Here is a 23,327-nt window from a genome sequence, read left to right as displayed (position 1 = left end):
ATTCCCTTCCCACCTCAGTAACATGCTTTCTAGCTGTGTTCTCCTGTGCAGGGCAACAGAAAAAAGACCCAGCCAATCAGCTGAGACTCCAATCAGCTGGGACTCGAGAGGCAGCGAATAGATGGGGACTGATCCAGCCAGAGGTGGTATTTGCCGGTTCTCCAAACTACTCAAAATTTCCACCAGAACTGGTCAGAACTGGCTGAATGCCAGTCACTTTTTTCAGTGCAGTTATATGGTCACAAAACAAATGATTGTAAGTTGACATCTATAGTAACATCACTAGCACAGTTACAAAATGGTGTAACGGTTCGGTTTTGGCATGTCTCTCTCCCCCACTGCTGCTGCAAACCTATTTGATTCCCCCCCCCCAAATTCATTTCCATTATTAGGAATTTTAAATAATTCTTGTCAACACATTTCCTTCCCCTTTCCCTCCCCCCAATAACCATACTATTAAAATCAATCCCTTTTTTTTGTCATCTTGTTCTTGCCTTGCATAGATGTTTAATGGATATCGAGGGAACTAATGACGGCTGCTAGAAAATTCATTTTAAATTTGCTATTTATAAAGTACTCCATGCTCAGGTGGGAAATTATCACAAAAGAACAGGGAAAGGGGACACAAAAGGAGAAAATGATACAACCACGATAAGGCTAATGGGAACTGGCAGCTGTAGGGGGGAGAAGGAAGAATATACCCACCTCTGGAAGGGTGTAAAAAAAAATACTCCAGCTTGAACTGGAATTCAGCAGCTAAAAACAAGCAGCATTAATTTTGAATGCTCATAAAGTTATGATCCATTCCAAAGTAAGGCAGAAACGCCTATATACATTTCATTTACAACAGGGATGTCAAACTCAATTTCTTTGAGGGCTGCATCAGGGTTGTGTTTGACCCATGGGGGACAGGGGCGTGGCCAGGGTTGTGTTTGACCTGTGGGGCAGGCGTGTGGCCAGGGTTGTGTTTGACCTGTGGGGGGCAGGGGCGTGGCCAGGGTGGCCAGCTTGACATCACTTGCAGAGGTGGGTTCCTACCAGTTCGGACCAGTTCGGCCAAATAGATAGTAACTTGGCAGCCTGGATTGCTGGAATCAGCAGTGACCCAGGCATGCCATGCCCCCAAACCGGTTCTCTCTGTGGCGGCATAGGCACCGCCATCTTGTTTATGGCTTCTGCACAGAAGCATATTTTTAGTACTGAGCCTGCGGCATAGAGCGCATCAAGTGCAAGCATATAGCGCGTCCCTGAGTGAAACGGCAGTAGCAGCAGCCGGAACCCACCCCTGCTGTGGTGGCCAAATACTAAGGCAGCACTTCCCTCAGACCGTCCCTAACTCTTGTTATAATCTCCTTCCTTCCTTCCTTCCTTCCTTCCTTCCTTCCTTCCTTCCTTCCTTCCTGCCTTCCTGCCTTCCTGCCTTCCTGCCTTCCTGCCTTCTTTCCTTCCTTCCTTCCCTTCTTTTTCTTTCCCTCTTCATTCTCCTTTCTTCTTCCTTCCCCTCTTTCCTTATGTTTCCTTCCTTGCTCTCTTCCTATCTTCCCTTCTTTTTCTTTGTCTTTCCTCTTTCTCCTTTCCTGTCCCTTCCTGCAGGCTCAAATGCAAAAGGGGAAACATTTCTCCTTTCGTTTTGTTTTCAGTTTGTTTGGTTAGCCCTCTGCCAGCAAAAACGGACTCTGGGGAGGCCACCTGTGGCTCTCCTGAGATCCATTTTCACTGGCAGAGGCACTGCGGGCCGATCCTTCGCTGTTTCCCGGGTGGGCCCGTGAGCCAGAACTAAGCACCCTGCGGGCCTTGAGTTTGACTTACTCAGTGATTTACACACTGTATGAAGGCACAATGTAACGTACTTGCTTTTGCTTATCCCTGTATAAACCTAGCCATTGGGCCAAGTAAACCATGATTTTGGGTTTAGTATACCACAAAAGCCTAGCCAACTGCAACAGATCAGGATTAATCAAGCCATTGCTTAGTATGAGGTTCATGCAAGGCATTGAGGATTCTGAGCACTTCAGAAAGATCACCTTTGAAATTTTTGATTTCATCATGATCCAGTCAGCAATCTTGACAGGTGATGAAAGGAATCCCACTGTAAGAAGGACCAGGGGAGACGTGATAGCAGTCTTCCAATATCTCAGGGGCTGCTACAAAGAAGAGGGAGTCAAGCTATTCTCCAAAGCACCTGAGGGCAGGACAAGAAGCAATGGGTGGAAACTCATCAAGGAGAGAAGCAACTTAGAACTAAGGAGAAATTTCCTGACAGTGAGAACAATTAATCCGTGGAGCAACTTGCCTCCAGAAGTTGTGAATGCACCAATACTGGAAGTTTTAAAGAAGATATCGGATAACCATTTATCTGAAGTGCTATAGGGTTTCCAGTCTGGGCAGGGGATTGGACTAGAAGACCTCTCCATTTCCTCCCCACTCCAGGGGAAGGTTATTGCAAAACTGTGGTTATTCCAACTCTGTCACTCTATTCTATTCTATTCCATTCTATTTCACCAGCCTTCTGTTGAGCTGGAGACCCACAAATAGCCATGGAAAGTTTTGTGGCTGGAACAGCCACGATGTTTTAGAACAAGGGTATCCAACAAGGAGCCGAGGTGGCGCAGTGGTTAGGGTGCAGTACTGCAGGCCACTTTAGCTGACTGTGATCTGCAGTTCAGTGGTTCAAATCTCACCGGCTCAAGGTCGACTCAGCCTTCCATCCTTCCGAGGTGGGTGAAATGAGGACCCGGACTGTGGGGGCAAGTTGCTGACTCAATTTGCTAAAAAAAAATTGTAAACCGCTTAGAGAGGGCTGAAAGCCCTATGAAGCAGTATATAAGTCTAATAAATAAATAAATAAATAAATAAAATAAAATCCAACCCCTGTAACTTTAAGACTTGTGTACTTCACCACCCAAAATTGGAGTTGGCTGGGGAATTCTGGGAGTTGAAGTCCACAAGTCTTAAAAGCTGCTATTCTAGATGTTGTTGGACAATGGAAAAAAATGGTGGAAACACTGTAAAACTTCACCCATTTCAAGTGTATCTTGCTTCCATAATAGGAAAGAGAGATGGAAAATGCAAAGCATCGTAGTCCCAAAAGTGCTTTTTAACCATATTCTTTCCTTGAAGAAGAAGACGTTTCACTTCTCATTTAAGTAGCTTCTTCAGTTCTTCAATCAGAACTGAAGAAGCTTATTGGAGGAGAAGTGAAATGTCTTCTCAAGGAGAAAACATAGTCCAGTTGCCTTTTGAAAAAGCACCTTTGAGAGAACCATGACCTGGATGACTGAGAATCTCCATAGACATTCAACATGAGAGACTCGGGACTGCAGATCCCTATTGCTTCATCTGACAGCTACCACAAGTAGTAATTCCTTTACTCCTCCTATTCTGCAGATCCTCTTACAAATCCTTCCGCTATTATAGCTGAATTAACCGCCCTTCTTCCCCTGATTGCACAGTGGCTATCAAAACAGACCGTTTGTTGGCACGAGATTTGATTACAGAATTTCCAAGACTGTAATACATCCCGATTCCATACAATTGGACTTGTACGTTCAGTGTTATTTAGAGGCTAATTCCACATCTCGGAAGCGGCTTTGCCGTTTGATTTTTCAATAATAGGCTCCATGCGAAGCCCTTAAGCTCCTGAAAGCAATCTGAAAACTGTTTTTTTGTTTGGAGGTTTTTATTTTTTTTGGCTTTCCATTTACATAAACACAAGTGGATCAGAAGGAATAATAATAGTTAATGCATTATTTGGGGGCTTTGGAAACTGGCTGCTAATGCGATGTTGGCGTTGAAAGACTTGAAATCGTACAATGGGAAAATGTTGACATGCAAAGAAGGCTGCGCTAAAGTAAACAATAAATAATACAATATCTAATGTGTGATTCGCTGACACGTCGCCGTGGCTTAGTGGATTCACCAGGCACAAACAGATCAGCCTCACAATCCACACGGTGCCTAAGCAGGCCTCATTACGGTAGATGCAAAGCAGTGGTAATTTTTTTTTACTACCAGTTGTGTGGGTGTGGCTTGGTGGGCATGGCAGGGGAAGGATACTGCAAAATCCCCATTCCCTCCCCACTCCAGGGGAAGGATACTGCAAAATCTCCATTCCCTCCCCACTCCAGGGGAAGGTTACTGCAAAATCTCCATTCCTTCCCCACTCCAGGGGAAGGTTACTGCAAAATCTCCATTCCTTCCCCACTCCAAGTGAAGGTTATTGCAAAATCCTCATTCCCTCCCCACTCCAGGGGAAGGATACTGCAAAATTCCCATTCCCTCCCCATTCCAGGGGACAGATACTATAAAATCTCCATTCCCTCCCCACTCCAGAGGAAGGATACTGCAAAATCTCCATTCCTTCCCCACTCCAGGGGAAGGATACTGCAAAATCTCCATTCCCTCCCCACTCCAGGGGAAGGATACTGCAAAATCTCCATTCCTTCCCCACTCCAAGTGAAGGTTATTGCAAAATCCTCATTCCCTCCCCACTCCAGGGGAAGGATACTGCAAAATTCCCATTCCCTCCCCACCACAGGGGAAGGTTATTGCAAAATTCCCATTTCCACCCGTCTCTGGAGCCAGTCAGAGGTGGTGTTTGCCGGTTCTCTGAACTGCTCAAAAATTTTCCCTACTGGTTCTCCAACCTGCTGAATTTCACCCCTGATGCAAAGTCATTTCAAGTGGCCTCTACGCCAACCCAGAGCCAAGTCCTCACATAATATCTCTGGTAACTGGAAACAACAGCAATGTCATTGCAGCTGTTGTGGTGCTGTGGAGACCAGCTGGCCAGCACAAACACATGCCCACACATGGACGTGCATTCTGGTTTGGGCACGGTGCCAAAAACATTTGCCCTCACTGCAATAGGGGAGCCACTGTAGAGACTGCACCCATTTCAAAACGCCTGGCTTCTATCCTTAGAAAAGAGAGATGGAAATTGCAACACATTGTAAACTCTGAACTACAGACAACTCACATCTCTTTGTCTGGCAAGCTTAACCAGCTCTCACTCCTATCTGCAAACCTAGTAACCATCCCCATCTTGTACTAAGGGCCACGCGTCCTATGTTTAACAATCCCAGATGAGACCCTAGGCCAGGGATGGCGAACCTGTCGCACGGAAATATCTCCCGCGGGCCCATGTGCTCATCAGGGCTGTGCTCCAGAAAAGCCGAAGTTCTGGCTTCTAGCATGCATGCGCACCCAACAATTAACTGGCTCGCACCTATTCGGTAGAACTGGTTCATCAAATCTACCGAACCAGTTAGAAGAGGTTCCACCAGTGGACCCGGAAAGCAGGCCACACCTACAGAAGAGGTTCCAAAAAATTTTGAAACCCACCACTGGTCTTTGGATATGATTATTCTACACTATCATGCTCATATTTATAAAACTCAGTGCCTCTGTGAAAGGTAAGGATGACTACTGCGTTTCTGGGGCAATCAGAACGTTGCGTGTGTTGAAGTTGTTTTAACGCAAACCAAAGATGCCTTTTAAAAAACAAGTTTACATCATATTCTTATGCATGCCAGTGCTGTGTGTGAGGTAATTTAAGGTGGTTCTGACAAGTGTCGTTGGCATCTTCATGTCCGGTCACATGGGCGGCAAGCCACTCCCATCCGGTCCCATGGGTGACAAGGCACTCCCACAAAGGAGGCCACACCCACAGAGTAGGTTCGAACAATTTTTGAAACCCACCACTGCCCAGTTTGTTAGTGAAACGTCTGCAAGGAAACGACCAAGCTCAGAGAGCACCATGGATTCCTCACCTCTTCTCCTTCTCACCTTCATCCTACGACAGTAGGCAAACTACCTTCAGGTTTCAGGTTCTTGGGAATTAGACTGATGGACTTTTCACTTCCTGCTTTTTAAAGACCAATCAACATGGGACATGCCAGCCAGTTTGGCCTCGATCTGCCAAGTTGTCATTCCCAGCCCTGAAGAGTAAAAGCTGGAACAAGGATTAAAAATAAATAAAAATCAAATGCTAAAGCAGCCAAGGGGTGGAGAAGTGGATAAGAGCCAAGCCAGCTGCTTAGAATATTTGGCTCATCAAGAATCAGAAAGGTTTGGAAAGAGTTTTGAAAACATCAGACTGACTGAGATATTAAAGATATCCCAAAAAAGACATAGAAAGAAGGATGATCAAGATTGACTCTTTTGTGGAATACTGGGGACAGAATCATTTCTGGAAAAGGTGCTAGAGTTGACACAACTGCAGGTAAGTCCTTGACTTAAAACCACAAGTAAAAGGTAAAGGTTCCCATCGCACATATATGCTAGTTGTTCCTGACTCTAGGGGGCGGTGCTCATCTCCATTTCAAAGCCAAAGAGCCAGCACTGTCCGAAGAAGTCTCCGTGGTCATGTGCCTGGCATGACTAAATGCCAAAGGTGTTCCCTTCCCACCAAAGGTGGTCCCTATTTTTCTACTTGGATTTTTATGTGCTTTTGAACTGCTAGGTTGGCAAAAGCTGGGAGAAGTAATGGGAGCTCACTCCGTTACACGGCCCTAGGGATCTCAGTTGGTATTATGTAATGTAGGAAGTTAGCACCTACCCCTCTGCTAGAAAAATGAAATATTTTAGGAAATATTAAAAATGGCAGAATATCCCCCCTAAAAAGGAGGCAGAAACTTGCTCCCCATCCCACCTTTGTCAATGGGGCCTTAAGGCCTGAGCCAGTCCATTCTACATAACAAAGTTCTACCTCCTTCGGGCAGAGCCATAATACGAATCCCAAAGCCCTTTCATTACATCATCACCAGCTCAACAGGTCAACCAAGCTTGGGAGACAAAAGACAGACAGCCTACAAAGTTAACTAAGACACCCCCCCATCCCACGGGAGTCTGAGCACCAATCAGAGTACATGTCTTACACAGGAACAGGGAGCTCCAAGGTGGGGCCCAAGAGAGAGGGTATAAAGCTCAGGCTCTCTCAGCATCTCTTCCCTTTTTTTCTTGAAGATCGTCAAGACATGTGATTCCCCCCCCACTTTTCCCCCAGGACCTCAAACCATGCGATCCTGTCCCACCATTAAAACCATCTTTCTAAACAGCGGCCATGTTTCCAGTGTCTTTCTCCCAGTGGTGGGATTCAGCCAGTTTGCACCTATTCAGGAGAACCAGTTCTTAACTTTTTAAGAGGTTCAGAGAACCTGTTGTTGGAAGAAATCTTATTTTGTTTTTTTCCCCACTTTACAGGGCTAATCCTGTAAGGGAGGCAGGAAGGAAACATTCTGGTGTTGTTTCCAGCCTAATCTTGATTGCCCTGCTTACAGAAACTGCCTCTCCGGTTAACCCTTAGTACATTGTAACAGCTAAGGCAAAGCGCCCATCAACCTGAGTAATGTTGAGTTGGCCACGCCCACACAGTCACATGACCACTAAGCCCCACCTACCCACCTGGTCATTAGGACAGAGAACCGGTTGTTAAATTATTTGAATCCCACCACTGCTTTCTCCCCATTTGGAACTGAACCCAGATAGACATTTCTTCCAATAATTGGTTTGTAAGAGACAAAGGGATGATTTTTTTCAACCTCCTTTCTTTGTAGAAAAGAAAAACACCATCTTATGCAGCTCACATGTCAAACGTACCTCTGAATCAGGGCCTGGAAACAAACAGAATATATATATATTGTGTGCCTTTTGTAATTGGGATGTCTAAGGCTGAAAGGATCGGTTATTTCTATTATTTATATGGCACTGATTGGTGGCTTGGAGCTGAATAATAATGATTCCATTGAACCAAGTAGTAAATATTGACCCCAATCAAGCCAGGGCTTTTATTATTTTCTTCAAGGGATAATACATCTTGATATTAGCCAAACAAAGGTCAATACATTTACTTAAATATGCATTAATTGAGACCATCATCCACACATCAAAAAACACCCATGATGGAGCAAAGTCTCTTTTAACTCAATATACCAGACTAAACTTCTGTAACAATCTGTCGTTTGGAACAATCTTTTTCCAAAAAATAATAATAATAATTTAAAATTGGCAAGGCTGTGTTGTTCAACTCCTTCTCTCCAATGCTGAAAAACATGGAAAAGCTCGCCTATAAACTTATTTGCTTGTTTAGAACACACTGTATCTTCTTCCAAAGCTCGCTAGACACTGGGGGGAAAAAATCCTAGTGTACCAACGCAAGGGAGAGAGTGAAAAGAAGCAGAGAAGATCTAAGTCATAGGTCTCACCTTGGTCACGTGCCAAAAGTCTAGTCCTGTTCTGACCCAGGCTTCCTTAAAAAGCACGAAGCAGAGTCTTGGTTCCGGCAATACCTCTTTTATTCACACCACTGTGAATTCCATTCATTCACAGTCAGCAAGGCTTGGCAAACAAGTCTTTCAGAGGAATGTTTATCCACACGCACCTTATCTCGCTTGGAGCGCTGCCAGATAACTAGTTTCCAAATGCAGGGCAAGGCAACACTTGGCACAGAGTCCCTTAAAGTCACAAACAGAACTTTCCACTCTTGAAACAACCAAAGGAACAAATTGTTTCCTGCAAAAGCCCCCTCCCCATTTGTTCCTCTTTTGTGTCCTATGGGAGGGGCCAATCACCTCCAAGGTGTGGCTTTACTCTTAAGTCAACCCTGCTTTCTTAGTAATTCTTGCCTTCTGGCAGCTCTGCGCATGAGCACACTGGGAACAGGCTCCAGCTGTTCCTCTGCCTCAGAGCTGTCTAGCTCCCTCTCTGCTTCCAATGCAGAGCCCTCGCCCGAGCTTCCCTCAGTCCCCAGGACTGGCCCATGTTCCTCTCCAACCTCCTCATTGTCCGACTCTGCTGCCAGTTTTGCTGACCTCCGGCAGACCACAACAAGTGCAGTGATCCTCAACCAGTGGTCCACAGACCCCTGGGGGGCAGTGATGCTCTCACAGTGGGGGTCTTTGAAAATTTGAAAAAAAAATATTGAGTTAATTCTTGGGTGGCCGTGGCCATGGCCGTGGCCAAAAGACATTTAAAGGGTGGGGGGAATCTGTGATAAAGAAAAGATTGGCAACCCCTGGACTAGAGAGGTTTTGTTCTAAGCAGTTCTACTATGTTCTCTGAGTTTGGTGTGGTGGTTAGGACACCAGGCTAGAAACCCCAAAACCATGAGTTCAAATCAGTGGTGGGATTCAGGCAGTTTGCACCACTTCAGGAGAACTGGTTGTTAACTTTCTGAGCAGTTTGGTGAACTGGTCGTTGGAAGAAATCATTAAATAATCTTAAATTATTTGAATCCCACCACTGGTTCAAGTCCTGCTTTAGGCATGAAGCCAGCTAAGAGAGTTTGGACCCGTCATTCCCTCTCAGTCCTTATAAACCAGGTGAAGGCATCAGGGCAGAAACCAGAGTTTCTGTGAGTTCTCGTCCTGCCTTTGGCACCATTGGGAGAATTTAAGATAGAATAGAGCTGGAAGGGACTTTGGAGGTCTTCTAGTCCACCCCCCTGCTCAAGCAAGAGAACCTATACTATTTCAGATAAGTGGCTGTCCAGTCTATTCTTAAAAACCTCTAGTGATGGAGCACCCATGATTTCTGAAGGCAAGATGTTTCATTGTTTGTCCTCACGGTTAGGAAGTTTCTCATTAATTCCAGTTTGCTTCTCTCTTTGATTGGTTTCCATCCATTGTTTCTTGTCCTGCCCTCTGGTGCTTTGGAAAATAATTTGACCCCCTCTTCTTTGTGGCAGCCCTTCAAATGCTGGAATACTGCTGTCACGTCGCCCTTAATTCTTCTTTTCTTTAGACTAGCCAATGAGACCAAATTAAAATCACATGTTTTTAGAGAATGGGCACATTTTGTGAGTTTCTTCATTCGCTCTAGTGGCTGGAGTGCAGCTTCCAGCACATGAACAACACACACGTCCACACAAATCAAAATGTAATAATAAAAAGAAAGTGATACATATTTTACCTCTAATGGGAACCAACCCCTGACAGTTAAGGTCATCCCTTCGCTTTGAATAACATGAATCTCTCAGTCCTGGAGAAATCTCTTTCTTGGCAGAAGAAACAACACGCTGTGTAATTGGACTATCAAAGAATTTTATGACATTGGCTTGGAACGAGAAAGCTAATAGTAAATAAAAACATTGTAAATTTACATCAGCGTTAAAACCTTGCGAGTATCATAAGGGTGTTAATGGCATGCCATTATTCAGAACTAATTCTCTTGTAAATGAGAGTTAACCGCTTAGTCCGTGCTATGATCTGAACTGCGAATGTCTTGACATGGCTGAAAGTTATGCCATCCCTCTGAAGGGTGGGAAGAGCAGAAGAGGGAGGAGGGCGAGGAATGGGGGGGCGGGGGGGGGAGAAAATTATGGAAAACATAACTCTCACTTCTTGCTGTTCTCATTAACTCTGCTTGAGGGGACGCTTTAAAAGATAATGACAAAATTGAATTTAGCTAAATTGTCCAGGCAACGATAGAAATCACCAAAGATAACGCCGTTCTTGGATACTTTCCTCTGTGTAAATTTATGCCGGGAGAAGATTGCTAGGAGCAGTAAATAAGACACTAGGCAGGGGGAACAAAAGACTGCAGCCAAACACGACCGACCGATCGGGAAGCGTTAAATTTAGGCGTCCTTCTAAGAGGCGATGATAGGATTGCAGGAAAGAGAAAGAAAGAAAGAAAGAAAGAAAGAAAGAAAGAAAGAAAGAAAGAAAGAAAGAAAGAAAGAAAGAAAGAAAGAAAGAAAAAAACAACAACCTATGGATTGTGGGGCATGATAAGCAAAATATGTCGCCTTTAGATCCTATTCTGCTTATCCGTTCCCTTCCTGCATGTAAGGAAGGATGTGTCTTCCCCTATCTCCAAAAAGACAGACAAGCTAACCTGCAGCAGGGATGGTCCCTCTTTTTCCATGGGAAACAGTGGGAGGGAGGGACAATGCAGGGAGCTGCAGTTCCACTTTAAGAAAGGAGTTTAAAAAATTGGGGAGGAGGAGGGAGGGAAGAGAGAGAGAGAGATTGGCAGTGCACTGAGTTGGAACGTGGACTGCTTTCTAAGCAAGTCAGCTGGGCAGATGGAAGTAGGCCAGGAGGCTGCAAAGTGTAACAAAGACTAAGTGGGCTTAATGGATGTCATATCCAGGCAGGCTGACCCTCTTCGGGAAAACACCCTGACAAATTTGCCCATCGCTGGATACCAAATGCAATTAAAAAAAAAAAAAAAAACGTTCTCCTTCAAAGGATTCCCATCTCCAAAAAGTTCTGGCGTTTAGCTCAGTCGTGAGAAGTCTAAATAGTCTCCCTTTCCTTTTGCATCTCTTTGGTCATCCGCAGCGTCCCTGATTTCCCACGTTTCAACTCCTTAGGAGTTGATCCTTCAACTCCATCTGTTGAGGCTTGCTCGATTCGGGAGCTAAGAGGAAGATAAGCCACAGCCAGCTACGATGCTAATTTCTTCTGATTTCCCTCCAATTCACGACCGATCCCAGTTTTATCAATCTCTTCTGAACCAAATGATGAATGTTATCATGAGGAGAGGAGGAGAGGGGACAGAAGGTGTCTCAAGACGTCATCTCCTCCTTCCCATAGCCACTCAGGTCATAGTACTCAAGAGCTTCTTCATTGTGTTGGTGTCAGCCTTGGGCTGTTCCTGCTCTAACAACTGGAGACCACACGAGATAGTCCAGATGGTTTAGAAGGGCATTAACGTTGCGGCCTTGAAACTGCATCAGTTAGAACATCTGGTGATGGAATCTCGCAAAGTCTAGTTCCGTGATGGCTAGCCTATGGCATGTGTGCCACAGGTGGCAGGCAGAGCCCTCTCTGCGGGCACATGAGCCGTTGGCTCAGCTCCGCCATGCATGCTTGTGTGCCTCCTGCTGGCCCAGCTAGTTTTCGGGTATCTGCCAAACATGTAGGGGGAGTGGGGTGTATGTAGGAGACATGTGCAAATGCACGAGGGATCCAACTTCTCTGTGTGCGTGTGTCTGTTTGAGAGAGGGGGGAGGGAGGGAGAGAGGGAGGAAGGAGGGGGAGGAAGAAGAAAAAGAATGAAGTAAAACTTTTTCTCAAAGGGGAAAAACAAATGCTGTCACTTTAAATCGGAAGTGAGCGTGCCTGGCTGTGGAATTCTGGGAATCGAAGTCCACAAGTCTAAAAAAATTTGAAACCCCTGTGTCAGTGCCTCACCAGCCATAAACCTCACCGCATGTCACTGGTGTGGGCTCACAAAGAAACCTGGGTATTGGAACATGGTATTGGACCTGGGTACTTGAGAGACCGCCTGCTGCCAATTACCTCCACTAGACCGATTAGATCCCACAGAGTAGGCCTCCTCCGAATTCCATCTGCCGGCCAATGTCGACTGTCGACCCCTCGGGGGAGGGCCTTCTCTGTGGCTGCTCCGACCCTCTGGAACGATCTCCCCGTGGAGATTCGTACCCTCGCCACCCTCCAGGCCTTCCGCAAAGCCCTCAAAACCTGGCTGTTCCGACAGGCCTGGGGCTAAAGAGCTGTTGCCCCCGTCTCGAATGGTATGACTGTTGTGAGTTTTAAATTATATATTGTTATGTTTGTTTTTTAAATTTTTGTTTGTATCCCCCTTCCCCGGTTCGAGTTGTGAGCCGCCCTGAGTCCCCCTTCGGGGAAAAGGACAGCATACAAATACAATAAACTGAACTGAACTGAACTGAACCATCCCACAGAGAACCCTCCCTAGTTCTTGATAAAATAAAGGGAGAAGGATTTTCAGAGTTGAAAGATTCTGCTACTGTTACCTAACAATAAAGATAACAACGTTAGTAGTTATGATTTGGGTTTCTTGTTTGAAGTACCTCAAAGGGCTAATAGAACAATCATTGCATAAATAAACACTTCCAGTACAATTTTTTTTTTTTAAAAAAGATCCTATTTACCATCAAAAGAATTGTTGGGAAGACTCTAAAAATAAGACCAAATAAATCAAAGCCTCTTTTGCAGATGACAAACTATAGAATGAAAGTGGTGTTAGTTTAGGGGTAACCCAAAATCATAAGGCATCTGGTAGCAGGTCTTCAGACTAACACATTTTTATTAAAAGCACTAACTTTGTAAGTTGGGCCATAAGGAAGGCTGAGCACCAAAGAATGGAGGCCTTTGAACATAGTGCTGGAGAAGACTCCTGCAAGTCCCTTGGACTGCAAGATAACCAAACAGGTCAGTCCTAGAGGAGATCAACCCTGACTGCTCTTTATTTTTATTTATTTATTTTATATAGAACTATAGAGAAAACCATAACTTTTTATTGATATCTAATGGAGTAGTTTTTCTGGATAATATATTATTATTATAATTTTGCAGAATTTTTTTAAATTTTTTGTTCTCTTACATACCATTTTAAGTATACATTCACATAATTGTTGTTCTTCACATTTATCATTCTTATACATTTATTATTTCATTAATAGGTTATAATATAACGATTTGGGTTGGTTTATTTATCATCCCTTCCTCCTGTTGTAACACCACCTTATTCTCCCTTTCTTTTCTCCCTCCCTCCCTTCTCTACTTCCTTCCTTCCTCCTCTCCTTCCCCTTCCTTCTTCCCTTACCTTTCTCCTCCTCCTCCTCTTCCCCTTCCTACCCCCTTCCCCTTCTCTTCCTCTCCCTTCCATCCTCCTCTCCTTACCTCTTTCTTCTTTCCCCCATCTTCCTTTCATTCCCTCCTCCTCTCTCTCTCTCTTTTCTATTATTCTCTTTCAGATCTCAGTTTATATTTCCTTGGGATGGTATTTCCGCAAACCCAAATATAATTTGATATCATTTCTTATTCCCTTACCTTCACTAATCTATCCTAACTATACCCCCCCCCCACTTTATATCTCACTTTTGGATATATATTTATATATTTAATATTTTCTTTTCTGTTTTCCCCTTCTTCCCCCCTCCCTTTCCATTTAACAATGCATCATCTGTGTTCTATATCTTCTCCCTAATTTCTTTTCTAGTTTCCTTTCTCTAGTTGATCATAAAATCTTCCCCATGTCTTGAAATACTCTGATTCCCCTTTATCCTTTATTTTCATCCTTAAAGAGATCTGCTCTTTAGATGGCCAGATCCTGAAGATGAAACTCAAATACTTTGGCCACCTAATGAGAAGGAAGGACTCCCTGGAGAAGAGCCTCATGCTGGGAACGATGGACGGCAAAAGAAGAAGGGGACGACAGAGAAGGAGGTGGCTGGCTGGAGCCACTGAAGCAGTCGGCGTGAGTTTAAATGGACTCCAGAGGGATGGGAGAGGACAGGAAGGCCTGGAGGAACATTGTCCATGGGTCAGACATGACTTCATGACTAACAACAACAAACTTTGTAGGTTGCTGTTCAGAGAAGTCCACTTGTAAAAACTTTATTAGCCTGAACAAGTGCTACTAGATTGCTTCTCATTTTTATAAGGAAGGAAATTCAAAAAATTCAAGGAAAAAACAATTAAAGCACTGTGCAACTTTTAAATGGAACAAGGAATGGTAACGTTTAAACCTCCACTTCCATGTCAGCCATCAAATTTTATTTTTCCTTAAACCCCAGCTAAGCTGCACAATTGTCTCTTCCCTGATAGGCCAGCACTTCAAATAAAAGATGGTTATACTTTTTATCAGTGCTTATCCATCCACAAGACCTTCCTCAATTGACTTAAAGCAGAATGTTAAGCGGGGGGGGGGGGGGGGAAGCATTGGGAAAAGATTTCCAAAACTAAAACCAAATTTTTAGTTTAAGATTAAAGCAAACTGTTTAGTGAATAGCAATTTCTTTTTGTAATAGTTTATCACTGGCCAATTGTGCAAATAACTACCCAGTTTCCATGAAAATAAAACCTCCCGGGATAATAAGCCCAATCGGGCTTTTGAGCGCATAGCAATAGCAGTTGGACTTATATACCGCTTCATAGGGCTTTCAGCCCTCTCTAAGCGGTTTACAGAGTCAGCATATCGCCCCCACAGTCTGGGTCCTCATTTCACCCACCTCGGAAGGATGGAAGGCTGAGTCAACCTTGAGCCGGTGAGATTTGAACCACTGAACTGCAGATAGCAGTCAGCTGAAGTGGCCTGCAGTACTGCACTCTAACCACTGCGCCACCTCGGCATGCACTAATATAAGCCATTCCCCTGAAAATAATCCCTCCCTGAAAATATTGCAATACAGCCGCAGCCATGAGGTGACCACACTCATTGCCTCCTGCAGCTTAAAAATAATAAGACCTCCCCCAAAATAAGGCCAAGTGCTTATTTCAGGGGGGTCAAAAAAAATAACACCCTGTCTTATTTTCGGGAAGACACGATACTTTACAGTTGCTTTTTTAAAAAAATATTGTTGTTGTTATGCAGAGAATTCTAGCAAGTTACAGCTTCTCCTGATATTTGCCCCATTAATGTATTTAGATAATCCAGATATATCATGTCTAGATAACTGATTCTAAATGTTTTTTAAAAAGATATAGAACCATCACAAGATATAACCCAAGTTGAGATGCAAAACCAATCCAATCTTCACAAGTGAATGAGGTATAAACTCAAAAATTGATTCCACTGATTAGTAAATAGAATAGCAAAAGGAGACAGGATACAGACCCAGGATGCAGAAGTAGGTAGTGCAGCTATAACTTTATCAAATGGGATTGATGTAGCAACAAAAGTTACTACAGTTACAACCGGATGGTGCCAAGGATGAAGCTTGTTTTCAACAAACCTAAAAGGATTATTTTCAAACATGTTAAGAGCTGAGGTCACGCATGGTGGGGCGGTGTGGGTCTAAACCACACGTCCATCTTGATCCTTGCCATCCAACGGATTGGCAGTCACTCTTTAGGACGGGGATCAGCAACTTTAAACACTCAAAGAGCCATTTGGACCCGTTTCCCACAGAAAAGAAAACATCAGGAGCCAACAAGTCCTAACAGGAAGTGCCCATTCAATTCTGGAGCTGACCGGAAGTCCAGTTCCCCCACCATAGTGTCTCCTCCTAGTGTGGCATCCTTTTTTCCTCTACCTGTCCTAACTGAAAGCCCTATCAATTGTGGAGCCAACCAGAAAACCCACTCCTTGCCATAGAGTCTCCTCCTGGCACATTGTGCTTCCCCCCCACCCAACCGGAAGCTCCTCTTAATATTGGGGTGCCAACTGGCGACAGGGAGCCACAACAGAAGGATGAAAGAGCCACATGCAGCTCCAGAGGTGTGGGTTGCTGACCTGTTTCTCTGGGGGTACAGAATATTTTTCCTCCTATTCTTACCTGGAGATTGAACTTCACAATTTAATATTAGATATCATCTTCCAAAAAGGCCAGTTTCTTCAAAACTTATTGAGATCAGTAATGGCAATTTCCTTAGGGTTTTTTAAAGGGAATTTCTCCCACCAAAGTTGTGCCTGCACCTATAATTTAAGCTTTCTCAAAAAAAAACACCCCAAAATAAAGTATTGTTATACATAGTTAATGCCAAGACTGTTGACTACATTGATCAATTGAAATAATATATATTAGCAGAAGGCATGTAGAAAGTTACTTCTGTACTACTGCCAAGAAAACAAAAAAAACAAATATTCAGGTGCCATCCAGAGTTCAGCTCAGTTCAAGGGAAATTTGATTTTTAGAGGGACAGTAAGCCCTGGTAACAGTGGTGGGTTTCAAAAATTGTTCGAACCTACTCTGTGGGTGTGGCCTCCTTTGTGGGAGTGGCTTGCTGCCCATGTGACCGGATGGGAGTGGCTTGCCACCCATGTGACCGGATATGAAGATGCCGACGACACTTGTCAGAACCACCTTAAATTACCTCACACACAGCACTGGCATGCATAAGAATAGGATGTAAACTTGTTTTTTAAAAGGCATCTTTGGTTTGCGTTAAAACAACTTCAACACACGCAATGTTCTGATTGCACCACAAACACAGTAGTCATTCTTACCTTTCACAGAGGAACTGAGTGTTATAAATATGAGCATGATAGTGTAGAATAATCATATCCAAGGACCAGTGGTGGGTTTCAAAAAATTTTGGAACCTCTTCTGCAGGTGTGGCCTGCTTTTCGGGTCCACTGGTGGAACCTCTTCTAACCAGTTCAGTAGATTTGACGAACCGGTTCTACCGAATAGGTGCGAACTGGTAGGAACCCACCTCTGCTTGGTAAGTTCAGCAAGCTCGAATATCTTAAATATTACCTCATTATTAGTTACAAAAAGTCTATCAGTAACCAGTATATTTGTTAACTTTAACACATGTGGATTTCAACTCCCAGAATTCTGACTGGCTGGGGAATTTCAACAAAGCAATGGAACACATTGATGCTGGACTCAAAATAAACGGTGTTCAGAGCAACAATTTAAGATATGCTGATGATACAGTTCTGCTTACCAGTAAGCATGAAGACCTTCAGTTCCTCATCAAGAGAGTCTCAGAAATATCTGAAAAATACAGCTTGAAGCTTAACACCTCAAAAACCAAGATCAGGGTCGTCAGGAAACAATGCATTAACTTACCAGTGATAAATTTGGAAGGAATACCACTAGAGAAAGTTGAAAGGATCATGTACCTTGTTTTCAATTTACATGAAAGCTAGGACATGGTCGGTGAAGTAAAGACAAGGATAGAGAAAGCTCAAACAGAATTTTTCAAAATGGAAAAGGTCTTCTGCAGTCACAGCATAAGCCTAAGACTGAAAATCAGGCTTGTCAGATGTTACATCTTTTCTAACCTGCTGTACAAAGTAGAGAGTTGGTTTCTGACAGAAAGAAACTAGAATCATTTGAAATATGGATTTACAGGTGGCTATTACGTATAAGTTGGGTTGACAAAATCAGAAATGAAGAGGTAATAAGCTGCCTGAGAAAGCAAAGGGAAATCATCAAAGCCATTAAAAGGTGAAAGTTAGAATATTTTGGACATGTGATGCGACACCCAGAAAAATACAGCACATTTTGCTTAATCCTCCAGGGAAAGATTGAAAGCCAACAAGGTCCAGGCAGAAGAAGAACATTGTGGCTTCAAAATCTAAGAGACAGGTTTGAACAAAACTCAGCAGCACTTTTTGTGAGGCTGTTGACAAAAATAGGATTGCCAACATGATCGCCAACATCTGATGATGGATATGGAAGAAAGAAGAAGAAGAAGAAGAAGAAGAAGAAGAAGAAGAAGAAGAAGAAGAAGAAGAAGAAGAAGAAGAAGAAGAAGAAGAAGAAGAAGAAGAACAACAACAACAACAACAACAAGAACAAGAACAAGAACAAGAACAAGAACAAGAACAAGAACAAGAACAAGAAAAGAAGAACAAGAACAAGAACAAGAAGAACAAGAACAAGAAGAACAAGAACAAGAAGAACAAGAAGAACAAGAAGAACAAGAACAAGAAGAACAAGAACAAGAACAAGAAGAACAAGAAGAACAAGAACAAGAAGAACAAGAACAAGAACAAGAAAGGGAATTCTGGGAGCTGAAGTCCTAAAATGGACAGCCTTAAGAAACACTGATCTACTCATGTCTTCCGAAAGATCTTGAGTGCATGCAATCACAATGGAAACAGCTAAGGAATTAAATCCTTAGCTACAGAGGAGAGCAAGGCTGATTCAGTGGACCCTTGGGGGCTACTTAAGGTCAGACTTTGTAGAAGGGGGGGATTAGCACAGCTGTAGCTACAGATGACAGCATTCTATTTTAATATGAGCATTTCGACTGCTGTAAATCCACTGGGAAAAAAGGAGGGGGAGAAGGAAGGATCTCGTAATGAGTAAAGCATAGCAACGGAGGAGTCCAGGATGTTTAGATGGCATGGGACATGAAATAGTATAGACCAGGGGTGGGTTCCAGTCAGTTCTAACCTCTTCTATAGAAGAGGTTCCACAAATCTACAGTGCCGTTTGGAACCGGTTCCAGCTCCCTCCCCCCGCCGGTCCGGACATCATCAAGATGAAGAGCGAGAGGAGGAATTCTGGGAGCTGAAATCCACAAGTCTTAAAGCTTTCAAGTTTGAACACCCCTGGGTTTTTTTTCCTAAAGGGTTAGGGGTGCAAGGGTCTTGTAACTTGACAGCTTTAAGACTTGCATGCTTCAAATGCCAGAGTTCCTGAGCCAACATTTTGGTTGCTAAGCGCCAAGCTACTCCTGCCTGGTCACATGGCTGGCAAGCCAATCCCACAAAGCAGGCCACACCTACAGAAGAGGTTCTTAAAAAGTTTGAAACCCACCACTGGTATAGAAACTACATTGGAGCCCAAGAATAGCAACAAACAATTGATAGGTCCTTGATGGCAAAACTGTGGCACACGTGCCCAAAATGGCATGCAGAGACATGTCACCTGGCATGCGCGGCATCATCCATTCCTCTTTCAAGGTTCTGGTGTGCATAACGCACAACAATCAGCTGGCCTTCGTACGTGCAACAGTGCCAGAAACTAGAAGAGCTGGTCTTCCATTTTCTTGCCTGAGCATACCCGCTGGCTAGCTGATCACTGTGCGTGCATGTGCACCAGAAACCCAGAAGACTAACTGGTGCATGCACGTGCCAAAACCCGGAAGTTCATTTTCAGGCACATGCATGAGCCCTGGGCAGCTTCTATTCCGGGTTGTGGCCCAGACGAGCGTGCTCATGCTCAATTTTTGGCCCTCAGTGCCGAAACGTTTCTCCATCACTATGATAGGTAAAGCAAGACTACTGAGTTTGGAAGTGCATCATCGTTTTTGACTGCTTAACCATGGAGAGAAACTTTCTCTCTGCAAAAAAAAGTCTATCCAAGGGGAAGGAGAGAAGGGAAAGGAGAGGAGGAAGGAAGGAAGGAGAGAAGAAAGAGAAGAAAGGGGGGTAGGAAGGAGGGAGGGAAGGAGGGAGGGAAGCAAGGAGGGAAGGAAGGAGGGAAGGAAGGAGAGAAGGAGAGAAGAAAGGAGGGAAGGAAGGAGGGAAGGAAGGAGAGAAGGAGAGAAGAAAGGAGGGAAGGAAGGAGGGAATGTAGGAGACAAGGAAGGGGGGAAGGAAGGAGGAAAGGAAGGGAAAAAGGAAGGAGAGAAGGAGAAAAGGAAGGAGGGAAGGAAGGAAGGAGGAAAGGAAGGAGGGAAGGAGAGAAGGAGGGAAGGGGAAGGAGGGAGGGAAGGAAGGAGGGAAGGAAGGGGAGTAGGAGAGAAGAAACGAGGGAAGGAAAGAGGGAGGGAGGGAAGAAGAAGTAGGACCGTTGTAAGATAAGATGGATCTATGGGATGTTAAAAAAGCAATCTTCTAGTATATTGTCAACTGTAGGGAAAAATTGTTATAAATACATATTATTAATAACAGTTATGAGATCATATAATTGTGAATGTATATATGAAATTGATAAAATAAAAAAATAAATTAATTTAAAAAAAAGTCTATCCATGGAGAAGAAAGAGCTTATTGGTAATAAAAATATAGATAAGCATTTGAGAGGAGGACTAAGGGTTTGTGAAGAAGAAGGGAAATTTGGCAGCTCGGTGTAAAGGGTGCATCTACACATAGGACTTGAAATACGAAAGTGGGTGACAACTTTGAGAAGCCAGAGTTTGGCCAAAGCAATAACGAATCTATTGCCATGCTTAAGCCGTTAAAAGAGCCACCTCTCAACGGCCACTAAAGCAGACAAGCTTCAGGTCAGCAGCAAACGTATGCGCCAAAGTTAAACCTTTGTTGTCAGAGTACAACTTGTGTACAATGAGATTGGGATGAGCCTCTCCAACACAATGCAACTCACAGTGAAAGACAAAAAAAAATCCCTTAGCCCAGTGAATCCTACTAACAAACACCCAGTCCTATTGCAACATGGGAACTTATTGCCCATCGCGACTGCCCCGCAGGTCAGTCGTACTATGTTGTTGTAGGGTTATTTTTCATTCAGGAGTCTGACAACCCAGGGATAAAAACTGTTCTTCAGCCTGTTCGTGCGTCTGCCTGTGCTCCTAGATCTCCTTCCAGATGGTAGGAGAATAAAGAAGGGCTGACAAGGGTGTGAGTCCTCCCTGGAGTCCTCCAACATCATAACTCCGTGGTTCCAGGGCAGCCACCAAAGCTACAGGACCATTAGCATCGGACAGCCGCTCGGGTCTACCACAGCAGCACATCTGTAGGGAAGCTGGAGCCATCTCTATACTTCCGGGGAGGGAGGGTGAGAACACACGCCAACAGCTCCAGATGGTTGTGCAAGAGCTAATACAAGTTGACACAGTCACCAGCATGGAAGGAGAAACATATGGGCCCACCACCAGCCATTGCCTCTACCTTCCAACCCCACCCCCGGGGTCTCTGTCATGCACAAAGCAGCCCAATTTGGCACATGCCAGGTTCTGCCTTCCACCAGCACCACTTCCAGCTGTTTGTACAATCGGCGCAAATGTTCAACCCCCCACATTTCCTCCAGCTTCGAAGTAAGGCACATCCAGGGCTTTGCTACAACCTTTCTCCTCCATTACTCCGCAGCTCCCCCGAGGAGTAAAAGGAAGACTCTTATCAAGTCCATTGACCTTGGTTGGAAGGGGGTCAGAAATGATCATAAATAGAGTATTTAATGTATAGACATGTATAGAAATGTATAGATTCCTGCCCCCCTCCTTCTCCCGCACCCCTAGTCAAGAAGTCAGGCAGCCTTATTTAATCAGGATAGACAGATGGACAGCTGTCAATGCCCAGCCTCTTTGCCCTCCCTCCCTGCCCCGCTCTTTAGGATCTATATAGTATAACTTTTCAAATTCTTTATAAATTCGCAGTAGAGCAAGAGATCTGTGCAGGGGACGCGCCCGTGTGCACAACACAGCCGTGTCTTGGCGTGGGTGGGTGGGTGTGCACATTCACAAGTGTGCAAGGACAGAGGCAGAAACAGCCAGCATGCCCTGCCAGAGAGGTTTCATGCACAGCATCTTGGAGAGAACTCAAAGGTGTGAACAAGGTAGATTTATTTTACTGTGTGTATTTATTTCTTTGGAGACTGCTGGAGACTCCTTCATCCAGATGTTTATTTAAATTCAACTTGCCCTCAAGGATAGGAAAACATTGGTTGTCCCTCTACCTCTTCTCTGTCGCTGGGTGTCTCCTTCCTCTCCCCCCCCCCCACTTTCCCTCCCTCACTACTTTGGGCAAAGCGATCGGCAGGGACATGTTGATTCCAACCAAGCTTTAGGTGGATCTGATCTCTTCATTCTGCACCCACCCACCCACTCCCAAAAAATAAAAAGTAAACCACCCACGCGTATACCACGCTGGGACAGTCTCACCGCCGCCTTTTCACAAAGCCACAATTCACGGGTGTTGTTATTCGCGGGTTATTGGGAGGAGGGGGGAGATCGGAAGGGGTTGGGGAGGGGCTCCCTAGGATGAACCTTGAGCATCCAAGAAAGAAAGGCGGCACCGAGCACCGAAAGTGAAGACAGGGTGGGGTGAGGTGGGAAGGAAGAGTCGACCATCGATCACACCTGTCCATCCCCTCTCCCTCCCTCCCTCCCACCCACCCACCCCACAAGCCTCCTCCGCCCCCGCCTTCCCCGAACAAGTAGCAGAAGTTTCGGCGTCGAAGTTTTTCTCCCCTTCCAACGGCAGGCAAGAAGACGCCCCTCCGCATTTTGGCCAGAAGGGAGGGAGTCTTCGGAACCCATCCGGTCCAAGGAGGGGGGGAGGGAAGGGGAGGTGTTAACACAAACACAAACAGACACACCGGCTCCGCGCCGCAGGGAGACCCACCCACGGTGCGAACCGTCCCGCCGGCGCTGGACATGGAACCCCTGAGCGAAACCCGCGGAGAAACTAGACGGGAGAAACGCGAGTCCTCCGCTGGTACCCACGAAGAGCATCCTCATCCGAGCCCAAATAATAATAATAATAATAAATTATAAAAAATTGGGAGGAGGGGGGGAGACCAAAGGGGGGGGGGAAGCGGCGACAACCCCTCCCTCTCCCCCAACATCTCCCGCCCCCCACCCCCCTGGACAGATACCCCTCCCCCCCCGTACCTTGAAAGAGGAAGACCGACGCCATCCCGGCCAGGGTCGCCCAAAAGAGAAGGTGGTTAATTTTTGCCAGAAGCCAAGACATCCTTGAAGCCTGGAAGGAAAAGCCGGTCGCGTTTCGGGGCTCGCCTCCCTCGCAATAGAAGAAGAAGCAGCGGCGGCAGTAGAGGCAGCAAGCTCCGGGGTGGGCTTCCCCCGCTCCTTCCCCCCCTGCCGGCTCGCGTGGCTCTCCAACTGGGCAGCGTGGGGTGGCAGGGAAGGCAGAGGGGGATGCCGTGGGAGGCTGGGTGCCCGGGAGGGAGAGAGAGAGAAGGGGTGGGATGCTGCCTTGGGCTTGGCGCCCAACGGGAAGGGGAGGGAGGCTGGGGGGGAAGAGGGGTGGGGGGGAAAGGGGTGCTGTCACTCAAGAGGAAGGTC

General features: G+C 45.2%; 1 protein-coding gene across 1 annotated transcript in view; it reads right to left on the bottom strand.

The window, feature by feature from the left end:
- The window catches only part of NTM (neurotrimin), an 821,237-nt gene extending 798,095 nt beyond the window's left edge, over positions 1–23,142 (bottom strand). The window contains exon 1 of the mRNA XM_087706369.1: positions 22,914–23,142. Coding sequence (XP_087562495.1) covers positions 22,914–22,995 — 82 coding nt within the window. The 5' untranslated portion in view covers positions 22,996–23,142. The remainder of the gene's footprint in view (positions 1–22,913) is intronic.
- Between the last annotated feature and the right edge of the window lie 185 nt (positions 23,143–23,327).

Source organism: Thamnophis sirtalis, unplaced genomic scaffold (genome assembly GCF_051295495.1).
Source record: "Thamnophis sirtalis isolate CommonGarterSnake01/CBP01778 unplaced genomic scaffold, rThaSir2_p1.2 scaffold_2, whole genome shotgun sequence".
In the NCBI taxonomy this organism is placed as follows: Eukaryota; Metazoa; Chordata; class Lepidosauria; order Squamata; family Natricidae; genus Thamnophis; species Thamnophis sirtalis.
The sequence above is the reverse complement of the archived record's forward strand: the minus strand, read 5'-3'. Positions and strand labels throughout refer to the sequence as shown.